Source organism: Cuculus canorus, chromosome 1, assembly GCF_017976375.1.
Source record: "Cuculus canorus isolate bCucCan1 chromosome 1, bCucCan1.pri, whole genome shotgun sequence".
Lineage (NCBI taxonomy): Eukaryota > Metazoa > Chordata > Aves > Cuculiformes > Cuculidae > Cuculus > Cuculus canorus.
This window is the reverse complement of record NC_071401.1, coordinates 98,334,792-98,351,626: the sequence shown is the minus strand read 5'-3', so window position 1 is coordinate 98,351,626 and position 16,835 is coordinate 98,334,792. Positions and strand designations below refer to the sequence as shown.

At 37.3% G+C, this 16,835-nt stretch overlaps 1 protein-coding gene across 9 annotated transcripts in view; it reads left to right on the top strand.

The window, feature by feature from the left end:
- The window catches only part of MAP3K7CL (MAP3K7 C-terminal like), a 44,040-nt gene that overhangs the window by 14,528 nt on the left and 12,677 nt on the right, over positions 1-16,835 (top strand). For 6 of the 9 annotated variants that reach the window (XM_054056641.1, XM_054056636.1, XM_054056637.1 and 3 more), the window contains 2 exons: positions 455-563; positions 9,284-9,345. In XM_054056641.1, the coding sequence (XP_053912616.1) occupies positions 494-563; positions 9,284-9,345 (132 nt within the window). In that variant the 5' untranslated portion in view covers positions 455-493. Of the gene's footprint in view, positions 1-140; positions 201-454; positions 564-1,173; positions 1,264-3,027; positions 3,148-9,283; positions 9,346-16,835 lie in introns of those variants that run through there. The other 3 variants (XM_009567141.2, XM_054056642.1, XM_054056643.1) reach the window with 3 other exon arrangements.

The window sequence follows — 16,835 nt, the reverse complement described above, 5'->3', positions numbered from 1 at the left end:
GGAGTATGGGTGGAAGGTAGGAGGATGGGTGCCTCCTCATTGACAGCATGTGGAGTTGTGTGCACGTTTCCAATCACATGGCAGGCTTGGGGTCATGTTACTCTCAACTCCCCACCCCCTCTTCCTTCTTCACCTTCAGAACCAGGCAGCATTGCCACGAGTCAAGGCTTGCTGAAGGGGCAATGGCGGGGAGCAAGCAGGTGAGGAGACGGGAAGCTTCCTTTGCCATTGTTCTTTCTCATCTGTAACTAGCAAAAGAAGGACAGTCTCTGCCGTGAATTTCACTTCAATTGTTTTTAAATGCAAAAGTGAAATGGCGCTCCCTTGACTTTGGTTCTAAATGTTGCTTAGCTAGAATGAGAAAGGTAGCTATGAATGCATGAAAAGTATTAAAACTCATTTGTTGAATGGTGTCACATGCTCTGTAATAAATATATTGTTTGTATTATTTCAGCTGGAACAATCAAGTAAAAGCATTGACTCAAGTGCCCACATGATCACCACCGCAAGGGTACCTGCTGATAAGCAAGTACGAATTGCCTTCAGCCTGGATGACTCCCCAGGTACAGTTTAATTTATGAAGTAAACCACAACAAAATAATTGCTTTTAAATTTTACATGTTCTTACCAGTGTTTACAATATCAAATGGAGTCCGGTGTTATGGGTGGATTTTTTTCCGAGTGATAGCATGTGGTCAGTTTTCCTGTCTAGTAACTGTTCATGTTTCCATTAACAACCTCATCAGACTAAAACCACTAGACTGACAATATAGATCTTAGCTTTCTTTCAGTGATTTGTGGAATATACTAAGGTCTGTAATTAACTATCAAGTTTACCCGCATATGCAGTATGTCTGATTTTAAGGAATTGTAAACCAAGAAATGTAAAAGGACATTCTGTACTGAGGATGAGGCTAGAGCAGGAGGAGACTTTCCCCTTCAGCAAAAAGGTTGGAAAGTGTTGCATGTGTCCAGCTTGGTGAAAGTTTTCAGGAAATGGATGCCCCACACGGCACGTTCCCCGAGAAAGCAGCAGAAATTTCATTGATGTTTATCCTTTCAGCTGATTGAGCATTAATTTCCCTGAACATACCATGTACCGACATGGAACTTTTGACCTTTGGAACAGACAAACATTACCTTGCACCGTAAATATTGTTAAGGTCTAGAAAGCTATTGTCAAACAGTAAAAGTCAGTATGAAATCGAGTAAACCGAAAGCTTGAAATCATAACCAAAAATATTGGCTGTGCTGTTGCTAAAGGTGAGTGCCTGGAGTGAGGGCTGAGATGTGTTTATGACATGAAATATAAGGATCTCCAATTATAATAACTGAACCTCGCTGCTGAAGAGTGCTTTATGGAATGGTATTCATTGCACGGTAATGTACGAGGCCTCTTCCTGAACTTTGTGTAAATAGTCTTAGTGTGAATACAATTTTCTCGTTTTAAAAATATTTTAGAATATGTATTATCTTTCATCGCTAATTGTTGCACAATATTAATTTGCAGCTATAAGCCTGAAATAGACTCTTATTCCTTAAGCAAGGGAATTTAAAAACAAACGTCTTCATATCTCAGTGCACATAACTTTCAGTTCACGAAGATGAGTGAGACAGAAAGATTGGAGCAAAAAATATAAAGAAGCATATGTCCTTTTTCATAGATTAAAATAATTACATTTTTATTACAGAAAGTAATCAGGAATCATTCTCATCTCTCAAGATATAGTAACGTGGTAAATTTCTTACAGAAATTATGGCAAAGATAGGTCTTGAAGAGAGGTGTAAAAGGAAAAGGAGTGCTCTTACAAATTATAGAAAAAGAATGCTTATGTGGACACCGAAAAGAAGTCAGGGAAAGCTGAGACCATGGGAAAATCAAAGAGGGTAGAGTGGTTTGTGACAAGAGACGGCAATAGGAAATGACAAGGTTGTGAATAGCTTGGAAGAGGAGGACATGAAAGGCAGGAAGCATAGCTTCCTTAACATTGCATCATATTTTATTTTTTACTTTTCTAAACTGCTAATTATTCCAGTCTCTCTCTTAACGTTAAGAGGAAGAAACTCAATTACAGAAAGGTAATCTTTTTCTGCCACATTTTATTAAACTTTTCCATAGTTTTGAGTCCTTTATTGTGTAAATACAAGTTTTCCTGCAGTATGCAATGCGGAATCTTTGTAAGTACTGATAAAACTAAATAGCAACTATTAAAGTGAGTGCCATGTTCTCCTCTTCATCACATCCCTTTGGGTCCTACCAGGAGCTCTAATCCGGTTTGCTGTTTTACCACATCCCAAGAATTCTGCTCTTACTCTGATCAAGCCTGAACATGATTATTATATTTGATATATTTAAAGAAAGCAAAGGAAAATCTTTTATCACATCTGGAAATTTCCAGCAAACCACAGCTGAATCAAAAAAGTACAAATAAGTATTTAGCACTTTTTTTTTAAGATGATCTGCAAAGCCAGTTAACAGATAGACCTTCACATATTCCATATGTGGCTTTTATTTTTTGTCTCTTTATTTTTTCATATTTTTTTAATCTTTTTTTCTCCTTGACAAGGATATTTGTTTCTAGGTCAAACAGGGGATACCTGTTGTACGTGTGAGAGTAAAATATCAGGTGAGATTGTGTACAGCTAGGGTATAAACAAAAATCCTCTTCACCAGGGCTAAGTGGTTAAGGGAGCAGTCTGACTTAAGCTTTTCCTTACATTTTACCTCACTTGAAAAGCACAGTGATAGATTTCCCCAAGAAATTTGTATTCTCCTTCCAGGGGCTATGCAACTGCTTACTACAAGGAACTGGCAGCATAACTAAATATAAAGAGGGGAAATGGAATGTTTCTTCTGGGTGGTGATTATCTCACTGGCTAGGATTGTAACCAAGTGCTGGGTGTGAGGAGCAGCAAGTGGAGAAACTGCAGTCAGCTCATGAGAAGAGATTACTTTGTGTTAAATAACCTACAAGACCAGAGCTGGGTTACCCTGAGTGTCCAAGAAATTATTTGACTGTGATATATTATTTGTCAGTCAACACCTGATGACTGAAATCCTGGACAGCTTTATGCAGTATTTTTAATGTGAAAGAAGAGTAGCAAGTTCCTTAAAAGCCTCAGGAGCAGCCCACCAGCAAGTGCTATGTAAGAAGATAGTTTTATTCTGTATCTCTTATTCCTGTATATATAGATATCTATGTTTGGCTCTTTTACTTAAGTTCACTAAGCTAGCATCAAATATAGGTTTCCCAGCATGTGTCTGCACATCATATTGCAGTGCTTTGACTTCAAGTACTGTTTTAACTTAATGAATTAATGCAAGTTAAACTGAATTTGGTGTTCCCAAATTTAAATACGAGTTCCCAAATAAGAAACGTGCATTGTAGTTTATCAACATTGATTCAATTAAACCAATGAAATTCAGTATATACCAATTTATATCATTAACTCTTATTTACAATAAGAGTTGTCAAGAGACAATGATTATAACAGGAACTTTATTAAATTTAGACAAGTGGGTTTGTTTCCTGTAATAGTTCTAAGGGAAGATTTATAGGTAAACATCTCTTGAACTTCTCTCCTAGAATAAAAGTTTGGATCTAGCTGAAAAGTTTTGCTAGTGACATGTGGTAATAAATGACTGATTTTAAAATTATTAATTTCTTTTCTTTGAAATTAGTGTAACTCTGATAGCACCCTCTGAAAAAATTACTGATAACAAAGGCAAAACTTAAATCTAGTGAAAGCAGCAAAGAGTGGAACAGCGAAATATTTTTGCAAGTATAGCAAATGACTTATTTTACTCCTCTTTATGCCTTTGTTATTCTAGTGACCATGAAGAATTTTTTGCACTTATAGTTGATCATGCAAGGCTGTTTGCAATGGTTCCTTTCTCAATAGCAACCTTCAAATCCCTGCTCCATCCTCATTTTCGTTGTAATGGCAACAGAGGCTTTCCAGCAGAATGTCTTGGTTGAAAATCAGCGGGGAGTGCTAAAATATATGGTTAAAATTTACAAAGCTAGTTTCCTAAAAGTACGCCCAACCTACAGGTAAGTGGCTTGATCTTTGGGAAATTAGACATGAACTTAGATGAGATACCCTCAAAGGGACAGTGGCTGTGCATTCATCAGAGGATGCATTAGGCAAAGGTGAAGCTATATGGAATAGGAGAAGTTTGCTCTTATCTCTTCTGTTATGAGCTGTTTCTATTTTGTGGAGATCCACAACTCTTATTATTGAGCAAGCCTTCGTAGCCTATTCCTGGGTCAGGCAGTGACCATTCCCCACTATTTTACAAGTGAGGTAACTGCGAGGTTGTGTAAGGTCATGTCAGGCAGGTCTGTGAATAGAAGCCCAGGAGCCTCATGAAGCAGTGCCAAGTTGCAGTCACTTAGCCACACAGCCTTCCAGGATGAATTTGATGAGTCTATGCTTGTCTGTCAGTAACCAGGGCTGGAGCTGCTGGATCTCACCACCCTCCTAAAGCCGAGACCAGACCCTGATACACAGTTTGCCGGTGTTGTCCTGCTGCAGGTTGCAGTGCTTGCAGTTGAGTTTGAGCACTTTTCCTGTGTAAAGGCTGATCCACTTACAGGATAACAGCCTACTTATGTTACCAATTTAATTCTTTAATTTAGGAGGAAGAGATCTGAATACACTTGCCCACTCATGTAGGTGAAAAAATAGTACCTGACTGTATAATTAAAGACTGGATCATAACTCAGTTACTCAAGGAAGCAGAGCTGTGATTGGCATTTCCTAAATTTTGAGTGCTTGATTTAGTAACCTTAACGTGCCTTCAACGCATTTAAATTTTTTATGTTCTATTTCTGTCTCTCTTTGTGAAGATCCTAGAGAAATTGTAATTTGCAAGTTTATACTGCAAGTAAATCAGATGTTGTTCTTAAAGTATTTATTCATTAGCTATTGCCTATAGCCCACAGTTCAGCTAAAAGGAGCAGCCATGTAGGAAAAGACTGGGCTGTTATGCTTCATTGTACCAGACGTTATGTCAGTCAGACAGCAAAGTATGACGGATTTCACTTGTTCTTCTACATGATGGAGATCTGAAGACCAGAAGGCCAGAATGTGATTAAATAAGTGAAGCTTTCCAGAAAGAATGATTCATTCTCAAATGTGCAACATTAGCATATCTCAAGGGACTGAATGCACCAGAATGTCACTGTTAGATGGTAAGCCTTTGTTTGAGGAAAATCAGTCTTAATACCGTTCAGCCTTCTAAATCAGATGGCTTGTGTGGATCTCTGTACTACACATTAGAAGTCAATCTCACATTTGCACCAATAGTTGCTGTCAGCAAAGAGACAAGACCTCACCTGGACAGTTGAGTGGCTTTGCCTTGATGTCCTTACACAAAGGTGGCCGTTACACCATTTCAGCATGAAGGTGCATTGGCCAGGCGGCACGCTTAAGGAGCATGTTCTTTTGTTAGGTTGTTGATTTTGCTGTAGGAAAGGTCAGAGAACTGGCTCTGACATAGAAGGGTGCTTTGTCTCAGCCTGACTGAGTGGGAAGCAAAAGGAGGAGGTGATTTCCCTGGAGACCTTCCCTCAAATGATCTCCGTTATAGTGACAGTTTTCAGCAGCAAGCAAAGCAAACGTATGAACCTGATGAAACAAACATGAAGGTCAAATTATTCCATAAAAACGAACCGACGCTTTGGTTATAAAAAAAATATATTAGCTGTATGTGCAGAGAGTTCACCTTGTAATTAAAATACAGTTCTTTACCTCTGGTGCACTTTTAAATATAAATCTTTCAAATTTATTTGGGGATCTATGGGAAACTAGGAAGTGCTACTCATTTAGAAATCATGCAACAGATATTTTAACTTAGATGGCTGTGATAAAGTCCCTGATGTGACTCTTTCTCATCACAAGTTAGTGCTGTTCAGTTGGCTGGGATGACTGTCACATTCACATATATGTTTTTCCTCCTGTCTTGTTTTCTTTTGACCAGAATCTTGACACATTGTCAGGTGCAGCACACTCCAGTCTGATTTTTTTATATATTTCCTTTCAAAAAAAAAATGTTTTCAACAACCAGCTTGAATTATAAATCCTTTTTCTTAACGAGTGACAGGGAAGGGAGCAGTAAAATAGTGACCACAGGGATGAGATGCTGTTTGTATCTAGTAAAGAATTAGCCTAATCATTTTCAGGGGTTTGTGGTACAGAAAACCCACTAGATTTATTGTAAAGGGGGTCTTTGATTATATCAGTGATTCCTTACAACGATCTATGCACTCATTAAATATTGATAATAATTGTGAAGAGGAGAAAAAGATATTTCTGAATTCTTTTGTCTAGTTAAAGGAGATAAAGAACAAATACAGACAGATAAGGAGATAGTTATGGGAGTGTCTGGATCTTCAAAATGTTTTATTTGACATTTTAGACATTTTCAGTGTTTCTGCTTTTCAGAGTCATAGGTTTTTAAGGCTAGAAGCTAATGTGATTTTATCTGATCTCCTGCGTAAGACTCAGTGCTCAGGCTTGTAAGGGCAATAGTAATTCTTTTTGAAGAAATTGCAAGAGTTTAAATCTTTACTCTTGACTTTCTGAAAAAGTTTCATCAAAAAGTTTAGGAGGCGAATGACTGATGCCATTTGCTTTTCCCTTATGTGAAATCTAAACATGTTTAGTTCTTACCAAGTCATTCTTGTTGTTATTGTTGTGGTTGTTACTTTGACAACAGTGAAATACACACTGACCTGATGCAGTAAATTATTTCACTGGAAGCTGTGGTGAAAGATTTTTGTTGTTCTTTTTGTGGGAAAGAAGATTGCAGTTAGCTGTGAGAATTTCTGTTAATTTTTGTAAACTAAATACTTCAGATGAAAATTTCAGAGGGGCCTAGGAGAATTAGGAGCTCAGAAAAATGTCAAGCTACTGAAGTCCCCAGCTTTTCATGATGATGTTCTGCACATCAGATGATGATCTAAACAAGTCTTAAACTAGCATAACTAAAAAAAACCCTAGCAGCTGTTCAATAGATGCTAGGGCAGGCCCGTTATAAAATGTACTATGGTATGCCATAATGGTTAGGATACCAATATGTCCTATTTTTAGTACCATTGACTCAGTCACTTGAATTAAAAAAATAAGCAGGGAACATCTGTTTATTGAAAAGGATTTCCTCTATAGTAATTTCTTTCTCTATTCCATCTTTTTTGAAGTATTCCTTAACTTTTTTTACTGGTTCTTTTCTGAAGATAGTCCCATATAATTTCTGATATTCTGACACTGTATTAATATTCTTTTCTTATAAATTGCTTATACAGTATAAAAATATCTACTGGGTGATGTTCCTTTAAGATTATTGAGGTTGCTTTTTTTTTTTTTTTTTTTAAGTTAAAATTGTTTGAGTTCTCTACTTAAAGCTACTGTACCAAAGATTATACTGCTGGAATTGTCAAAACAAATAGCAGCTTAACTGCTATCCACGACTCTGGTCCAATATCTCTGTCAGAATATTTAACAGCTATTCAGCCAAATATTTCTAGAGCAGCTGTACCCCTAGTCAGACTGAGTCCTATTCCATCCTTCCTTTTAGCCTTGCCATATGATTCATCTTTCTTCTTTTAGAATATTAGTCTATTTTTAAACATTGTACAAGAAAGCAACAGCAAATTTAAGGTAAACACTTGCATATTGGCATGATATAATTCTGTATAATTAAAGCAATTTAAGTATTTTCCAAAATAGACATGTTTGGGGCATGCTGTGAAAAATGAAGTTGGGGGGCAGGCAGTATGATTTTTTCTTAATACTGGTGAGACTCCTACCCATAGAAAATACAGAACTTCACTTTGTTTTGTGAGAAGTTTAAGTTTTTCATTCTGTATCACTGTATTTTTTTTCTTCTCTTGGCATTTCTTCCTAGAGTTGCCCACCTCTAGCAATGCTAATTAAAGTAAGGCTCTGATGATATATTAGCCACTATGTTTATTCTTTGTAGGATAAAGTGGCTTATTTTACTTGTTCCCACTAACCTACTTTGCTGTATGACCACTGAGGGCAAGATAAAGAGACAGCAATATTTGAAAAATAATTCAAATCCTAGTCTGTACTCTTAAATAATATTCAGAATCCTGCTTTATACGTGGTTCTTTTAACCTTATCGGGGCTTGGTTGTGGTGTACAAGTCTACCAGCATAGAGCAGTTTGCAGGGTCTGACCTATGTTGTCAATCTTCTCCCATGAGAGCCATCCTTGTTTAACTTTGACACATTACAAATAACTGACTCTGTAAGCTAGCTAACGCAAACCTTCTCTTCACCTCCCATAACCTGTAGTAAGATACGTAAACAGTCATCACAATCCCAACGCAAAACTGATAGTGTGAAAGTCACTGAGAAATATTGCAGTGGCTAGCTGTGACGCTACCGAGTATGATTCATATTTCTGATCTCAGTCCAGCTTCTAGTGGGCAGGTGTCCACATCGCAGCACTGATGTAACTGGTGCAGTCTGTTCCACCTTTGCTGGAAGCTCCTACTATAACTACCTACCTACCTACCTACCTAGCTACATACATACATACATACATACATACATAAAGCAGTTTAGCTTGATGTCATGAATGAACTAACGCTAGCCTGTAAAGATTATCTATAGGTTAAAGAAATTTCTTTGCAGTATGGAGAAATTAGTGATGCTTCCTCATTCTAATCTTGTCTGTATAGGTAACAGTCTTCTAGTTCCAGGACTGCCAGACTGGTTTGTATATTCTTCTTGTCTTTCTGTAGTGAGAGAAAAGTTTTCTATTTTGTTGGGTTAGCCCTGATAAATCATTATATTGTGGTGGGCACGGTATCGTTCCCTTCATTCAGGTTATGAATTCTTTGGTGGTAACAATGCTGTCCTTGGAAGGTTCTTTACTTTGCAGTGTAAGTAAAGGAGAAGAAGTAAAGTCCATTAGGAGAGGTCAGGAAGAAAGATTGTTTGGATTTATTTTTTTTATGAAAATATCATGTTTTGCTGCTCTAACTGGCTTTGTTTTTTTTCTTAGTTACTGCAATACAAAGCAGGCTTTCTGTCTTTCCAGCACCTAAACATTTTATTATTGCCAATTCACTATTATTTTCAAGGATTCTACTAAGGTATCTCAAATGCAGAAAGAGAAGCAGATGCGGAGGTGTTTTTAGTATCTTGATGTTATTGTGAATATAAGCAATGTAGAACTACATTAAACAGATCATTTGAAATGCCCCTTTTGGGAAACATTGACTTTTTATGTCATTTTTACCTTTTAGATGATGCTTCCTCTGAAAATTCCTTCCCTTTGGCATTTCCAGAACTAGATCAGCATCTGCAGGTAAACTTTTTTTTTTTTTTTTTTTTTTTTTTTAACTATGGTTCTACATCACATTCACTGGATTTGTTATGATTAAAAAAAAACCTCTGTTTTTTGCACTAAGGTGAAAGTTTTCAGTGGTGCTTTTCCAGCCTATTAACATTTAATAAGGCTGTGTATTTCCATAGAACAAAATGTCTTTTCAAGATCTGCAGAAAAATGGATTTGACATTTTAATCCAATTTCAGGGAAATTACTATTTTAACAATCTCACCTGCAAATCACACCACATACTGCTGCACTGTACTGGAGAGGATTCTTGTGGTTTTGATGGGTGAATGAATGAGCCAGTATTATATTTCCATGCTCGTAAGCTGTGCTAAGACCAGTATGATGAGCCTACTCTGAAGCATTCCAAGAGAATGCAAAGGTGTGTTTTCTAGTGCCATCTTATCTTTAGTCTTGGGTAACTAAAGCCAGCGTGATGAGAACCTCTTCAAAGTTACTCTACTTCATGTTCTGAACCCAGCCACCCTACTGTTTGCCCTAGCAGGTATCTGCAGACGGCATGGGATAAAAGTGTTGAATCCTTTTGTGACTGGTTTGATTTGTCACCATAGCACAATGGAGCCCTGATACACTGGACAATCAGATCGCAGTTGATAGTAATTGCATGGTTCACCAGGCACAGAGCCAGTTCTGTATCCAGGGATTATTTCCCTTTCCTCTGTGGTAGTTCTGGAGTATTTGTTGGCTTTTGTAAACTACTTCAGATCATCTGTTTCCCAGGAGCATTTAGACTTCCTCTGATATTTCAATATGAAGGCAGTTGTTTCCTGAGTGTAAATTGAGAAAGGCATTAGCAGACTGTGTTGCCCAATGATGTCATCCTTCCTGTCCCCATCAACTAGTGAGACAACACTTGGAGAGCTGCTGACTTAAAACACTGACTCTTCTCTCCTGCTGCTCTCATCAGTAGGATGATTGAGGAAGGAATGGAAGATGACAGAGACTCTTCTTGCTCTGTCTCTCTAATCCCAAGAATAGGGGCAGGTTCCTTAGGCATAACTGAGAAAGATTAAAAAGGAATGAATGGCAATTTAAGATACAGGTTGAAATGAAGAGGGTAATATGTTGACTTCTTTATTTAACTGGTCTTCCAGTGGGGTAAGGACAATTGATATTTTTTTTCCCTCAGAAGAATTCAATTTGAGAAAAACAATATTGTTTTGTGGCTGGAACACTGAATTGGAAGTAAAGAACCTGCATTCCCTTTTCAACTCTGTCAGTGACACGTTGCGTGATCCTGGAAGAGTTGCTTCATTCCTCTGCTCATCTCTGAAATAAGGTTAATAATTTTCACCTTTTTCATTAAAGAGCATTGAGATCAGTGAGTAAAGACTGCTCTAAAAGAACAAAGGATGATTATTATTACCACTGTTAGTACATAAAAACAAACTAGTGTTAGATGTTACTTTAGAGGCCAAGTGATGATTTATTTCTTCTTTTATTAGGACTTTTGTGACCCATTTCTGGGACATGTAATGTACTGTAAATGTGTAGTTCCCTGACAGACTGAAATCACTCCTCTGAAAGCATTTAGATCTGCTGGTTAAATAACCGCTCTTTTTTTTTTTTTTTTAAGTATGCACTAGAACGATCCCTCTAAGTATATTCTCTTGATGTGTTAAGTAGCTGATTTTTTTTCAAGAGAACCGTTATTTACTCTTATGGTCTCAGTATGATAACAAATTCAAAGAAACAATTGAAGGATTTGAATCAGATAATGTTCATTATCCTTCCGAAACATTTTTCAGTAATATTTCAGTAGTTGGAAGGATGGTTTACAAGGACTGTCTGGCTGACTCAGCCTCTCAGAAGTATAAAATTAGTGGTAATGCTTCATCCTTATTGACGCAGACTTGAATTTCCTTGTTTTCATCAATCTGTATCACAGCTTAAATTTATAACTATTTATTGTAATTAAGTTTTTACTGCTTGAAAATTTCCAGCAAGCAATAACTGTCACAAAGTTATAATTTATCTAGTTTATATTTTCTTATTAATTACCTTTTTTTAATTGCTATAATACAAACTGCTAAGGCATGTCAGCGCTATATAGCACGTGGTTGTAATTTATGTTAAGGTAACCATACCAGCTTTGAAACAGGCAACTCCTGTATTACAGAAGCAAACTACAACAGCATGGGCTTCATGAGGACTTGCAGAAGTACTGAATGGTGGTGTCTCTTGGCATTCCATCCATGCTTTTCTCTATCCCAAAGTTAGCTAGTATAAAGCAGCACACATGAAGTGTCATGTAAACGAACCCTTTAATCAGCTGTGGTATAGCAGCCTGAAATGCTTGAATATGTAAGAATGCTGGTACATATCTTCATAATAAAAATATCACATCTAGAGTGACAAGATTTTCATCACCATGCCGTAAATACAGTCAAAAGCATTCACATTTTATTTAAAGAAGCAAACTATAAATGCAGAGTTGGTGGCTATAATAATAACTATTAAAAAAAAAAAAAAGAAAGACGAATAACTTTCCAGGTTTTGAACATAAAAGAGAAAATTCTGAAACCCATTTTAAAAACAAAACAAACCTCAAAAAAGTCAAATGAGATGATCTTCAGGTTGGATTTTGAAAGCAGCTTGAAAGCTATGTAAGTCCACTTAGTGACTTGGAAAATCAGAGCCTTAGAATTTTATGCATGCAGGCAGCAGACCACAGCCTGAGTACCAAGCAATTTGCACCTCTGTTTTGGGCTTCAAGCCCTTGTCCTTCTATGTTAGGCCTTGGCAGGCAACTTGGCTGTTTTAGCAGAATTACCTAGCGTTTCCACTTTTCCTACCACGATCCTACCATACCTACTCCCTGGGCACTGGTGTCCGATGGCAGGGCAAAGGTCGGTACAACCTACCCTGGCAGTGTAATAAGCCCTGCTGTCCAAGCACCGGCTCCAACTTCACAGAGGTAGAGATAGGATTGGCTGGGGACAAGGTATTTCTAGGAGACTAACTGCGGATAGCTAATTCTTTGTAAGTACTTTCACTATGGGACAATCTTAATTGAAATTCCAAGCTTCTTTCTGAAGAATAAAAATGACCAGTCTAGTGTTCTGATCTACTAGCCCAGTTCAGACCAAAAGAGTTGTCTTTTCCACTTACTTTTCTCAATTTTACCTTTTTCTACTGCTCTGAGAGGAAGAAATTCCAAGAAGCAATATGTAAGAAAATAATGTCAGTCCTTGAACTCAAAGGATTTGTTGTTTTTTTTATAAATGTAACAAAATAAAAATGAATGTGTGGTCAATGAGATACAAAATCCCTCCATACAAGAACAGAACAGTTTAAGCTATATGCAGGAAAAGCCTGATCTCTTTCGCAGCTTCATTATTAAGAAAACTACAAAGAAGTTCCTGACATGCTACCAGTGAGGCAAAGCTCATATTAATAAACTTGCTTTCAATTCCTTTTGTTTGCAGTAATGGCAATGATTTGCTTCCTAGTGATGAGCCATACTTTGAATGAGGCTTAAGTACTTGCTTATTTGGGCTTCGGTGTCATTTCCCCCCACCCTTGTGTGAGCAGTGTTGTGGGTAGTGCAGGAAGGGTAGGCTGGTTGCATTTGTTGGTTTGTTATTGGGAACGCTCGCCTTTGCCTTGTGTTGGACTGGTCCTTGGAAGGTGCTTCCTTGATTAGCTGCATAGTGGGTGGTGGCCCCTCTGACAGACACTTTACTACGGGTTATCTGCTATATTTAGACAGCTACATCAGCATCTAAGGCCGTGTTGTTTAGGTCACCGAATATAGAGGAAGGTATCTAGTGTAAAGTGTCCGCGCTACTATGCCCTGCGTGCTGTCTGTCCTGTTTCAGCATTTCCTCTGACTTGCTCAGTTCATCTCTCTCTTCTCTGTCAAAGTATTTGTTCCAGCTAGAGTTTGATCCTGAAGAGGGAAAAATTCAAGTCACGTATGGATGCACGAGGTGTTCTGTTATTCTTTATCATTTGTTCCCATAAAATCATGAGCTTGCGAGGGGCATTTGTGATATTTTATATTACAGATGTGTTGAGATTAATGGAGTTAGGTAACCGTAAAATAGCTGCAACAGAGAAAAGGCTCCCAACCATTTCATTTCAGTTTGTTAACTGAAGGGGTAGTTTTTCATGCTTTGATGGGAAATGTCCATACGAATGAAGCAATGAAAACATCATGAAAGGACAGTTTGTGTGCGATACGAGCATTTAGCAGAAACCTTGTTTTCTCTAGAACTTTAATAATGGAACTGTTGCTTCTACTGACTGCAAGACTCTTGTTAGACACATCCAAATTATTTTAGAAAGTTTAAAAGTATACTGTGTTTTTAAAAGGTATGCTGTATTTTTTTAAGATGTATTAAATTCCAAGAGAATTCCTTGAGTACCATGGCATTTGATTGCCTATTAACTTGATAAGTCTTCTGTAATGCTGCTGTGATAACTATGATCTTAGATTATGTAAGACACGGATGCTCACAAAGTCGGAGCATCATACTAGGTTTAGAAAAGAATGGAAAATCTCTCAGGAAAGGCCAGCAAAACTCTCAGTTGCCCGCACCCAGTTGACTTTAATTGTTTGGAGGAAAAAGAACTGGTTACTTTGATAGTAAAACTAGGCTAGACCAGGTATATCCTAGACTAGATATCTAAAATTGGTTGAGGAGTTCCAGTTGCACAACAAACAGTAGCTGCAATGTACAGCTATCAGTTTTGCTTGGAATAATGTGGTTTCTTCCATCATGAAATAGTACACAAACCATACAACAAACATGGGCCCTGTGCAAAATATTGGCACTGGATTTTCTGTTTTTTCAGAGTAGTTTAGCTGAATATCACGAAATTTACAGAAAGTGAGACACGCCTTTTAAATTAGAACTGTGGTAAAGACTGTCTTCTAAACGAGTCCACATGCTCACCTAGCAAAACTGCATCATACAATTTTTTCTTTAAACTTCAACCTTTTCAGGAGAAAGGTTTGATTTTTTTTTTTCCCACAGTAGAATCAAAAAGTAAATGAAAACAAACAAAGATAAATTTAAAAAAAATAAACTGTTTTAAAGTTTTTGAATGTTTGGGCGACACTATCAGGTGTACAGCTTTTGTGGGTATGGAATGCTGATATTCATATAGCAAGGCAAAACACACTTTTTCATGTGAGTGAAGCAAAATAATTACTGCAAACCATACTTTCGTTTCCCCTGGCAAAGATTTTAATTAGAACATCTCCTTCAAACTGTTTTAACAAACAGGCAAAACCACTCAGGCTCTTTTTTTTTCCTCATGAACTACCTTTGCATATCATCTTCCAACATCTTTCCTATCTAGATTCCAAAGAAAAATCTAAATAAAGAGTGCATATGTCTTGTAAAGATGTACATACACATGTGCAGTTACAAATAACCTATAACAGGATCTCTTAATGCCTAATTGCTGGATTCTGTAGAGAGTTTGTCAACATCACAGTGAAATATCCAACAAAATGCATGGAAAAATCAGACCTTGTTGAAAACTGGGCACAGTAGGATAGACCACTGGCATCACTGAAAGCTGTAGCTTTTGTATTAGCTTTGTGAACAAAATCAAAGATGTTGTGTGCACATGTTTTGCCAGCACAGGAAAATGAGGGTGGATGACACTGAAGCCTGAAATAAGCAGGATTAAAGTAGCAACTGTTGCCATTAAATATAACTTTCTTTGGTGGGGTTATTTTTTGCTTATGTAGCAGGTATGCTTTTATATATATTAATTTATGGGTGGGCAAGAGACTTCAGGAAGTAACAAGTTTGGGCTATCCTAAGGAGAAATTAAAGTACAGTTGTCGGCTTCTGAGTGAAAAAAAATACATAACTGCAAAGTGAACTTCATTGAGGCCTGTTATAATTAGTTGCCTTGGTAAACTAATAAACTTACCAAAAAAATAGCATAGAGACTTTATGGATGAAAAGTTTCTACGGGGAATTCCAGTTCTTTTTCTCTGCCCTGGGAACACCATGGGGGTAGTATCTGCAACACTTCCTGTGGCCTGGCCACAGGCATTCAAACAATCATTCCAGCTGGAATGAGGAGCAGAGAAAGGCTGCTTGAATAAGCTAGGGAAGATGGAAGTTTCATCTAAGGTGGATTAGAGAATACAGCTTTACCAAGACATAGATCTTGGGAAGCGTATGAGAGCGAATCACTGTTTGAATGAAAGGTAGTGCTGGCACAATAGAAGACTACAAACATGTCTTCAACAAATCCAAACTGGAAATGACAAAAATGTTTCTAATCCTTGTTGAGGTTCTGGGACAGTCTTACAACTGAGGCAAGGGACTTCAGTTTTTCTAAGACAGAACTGGGCAAGCCTGTGAATTGCAGGATTTGCCTCTGATAACAGGGGACTGGACTCACTGATTTTGCAGGTTCTTCCTGTTTCCATTTAGATGACGTAACTGTTACTATTCTCTTATTTTTTTTCTTTCCTCTCTAAATATGTTAATACTTTAAATGTCTGCTCGCTAGCTGGGATTATCTCTTTGGAACAAGCAAATTTTTCTTCTGCTTTTGCATTTGTTTTTCAAGAGTTTGCCCTGACATCTTCTGAAAATCCTTCTCTTGATGGGAACAGATGTATCACTAATTCTTTCCACTCTTGTTTATGTCAAAAAAGTAGGCTGTTAGTCATGGGTAAAATAATTTCTTTGTGGTTTTGTGTTGGCTTACATTTTCTGGTGGGCAGCAAAGAAATGACCAGACTTGTGTACCTCTGTTTTTTCTTGTGATTGCAGTAGAGGTGTTTGTTAAATAATGAATTCATAAGTCTGTTTCATGTCCTACTGGCCAAAAATTACTCATGGGCACTGAAGGTACTGTCTCCAAAACCTTCCTTAGAAATTTCAAAATTAAAGAAGAGCAAACCTAGTTGTCCGGGCATCTAGTTATTTAAAAACAATCAAATTTACTTTTGAAGTTAAAATACACTCAAAATTTTAAAAAGTTCTTGTTATAGTGCTTAATAGCACCAGAAAAGATGGAAAAGAATTCTATGAACTGAATATTAGTAAACTGATTGCATCTTTTGTTGTCAGTTTATACTGAGTGATAAAATATCAATGTATGAAAAAATGACACAAAAAAGGAAACAATGATAGGAAGGAGCTTGAAAGTCAGCAACTGGTTCTAAGTGGGAATTAGATACTAAGTCTCAGCATGAGGAGATAATTTTTAGCTCACTATATATATCTTTTGAGTGGGAAGCTGGAATATAGATATTGAATGTTGCTTTACTTTTTAAGCTGGCTTAAACCAGCTAGATTTGCAGAAACTAAGTTGGAAGCACAAGCAAGTTTTTTTTTTTCTTTTGAAGTATCACTGTTTGGGGACTTTCCCCCTGGGTACTGTTCAAAATTGTTTTATTGTGACGCATTTGGGTTTCACTGATCTCTGGTAGATACCAGAGATGCTACTTTGGCTCAGCC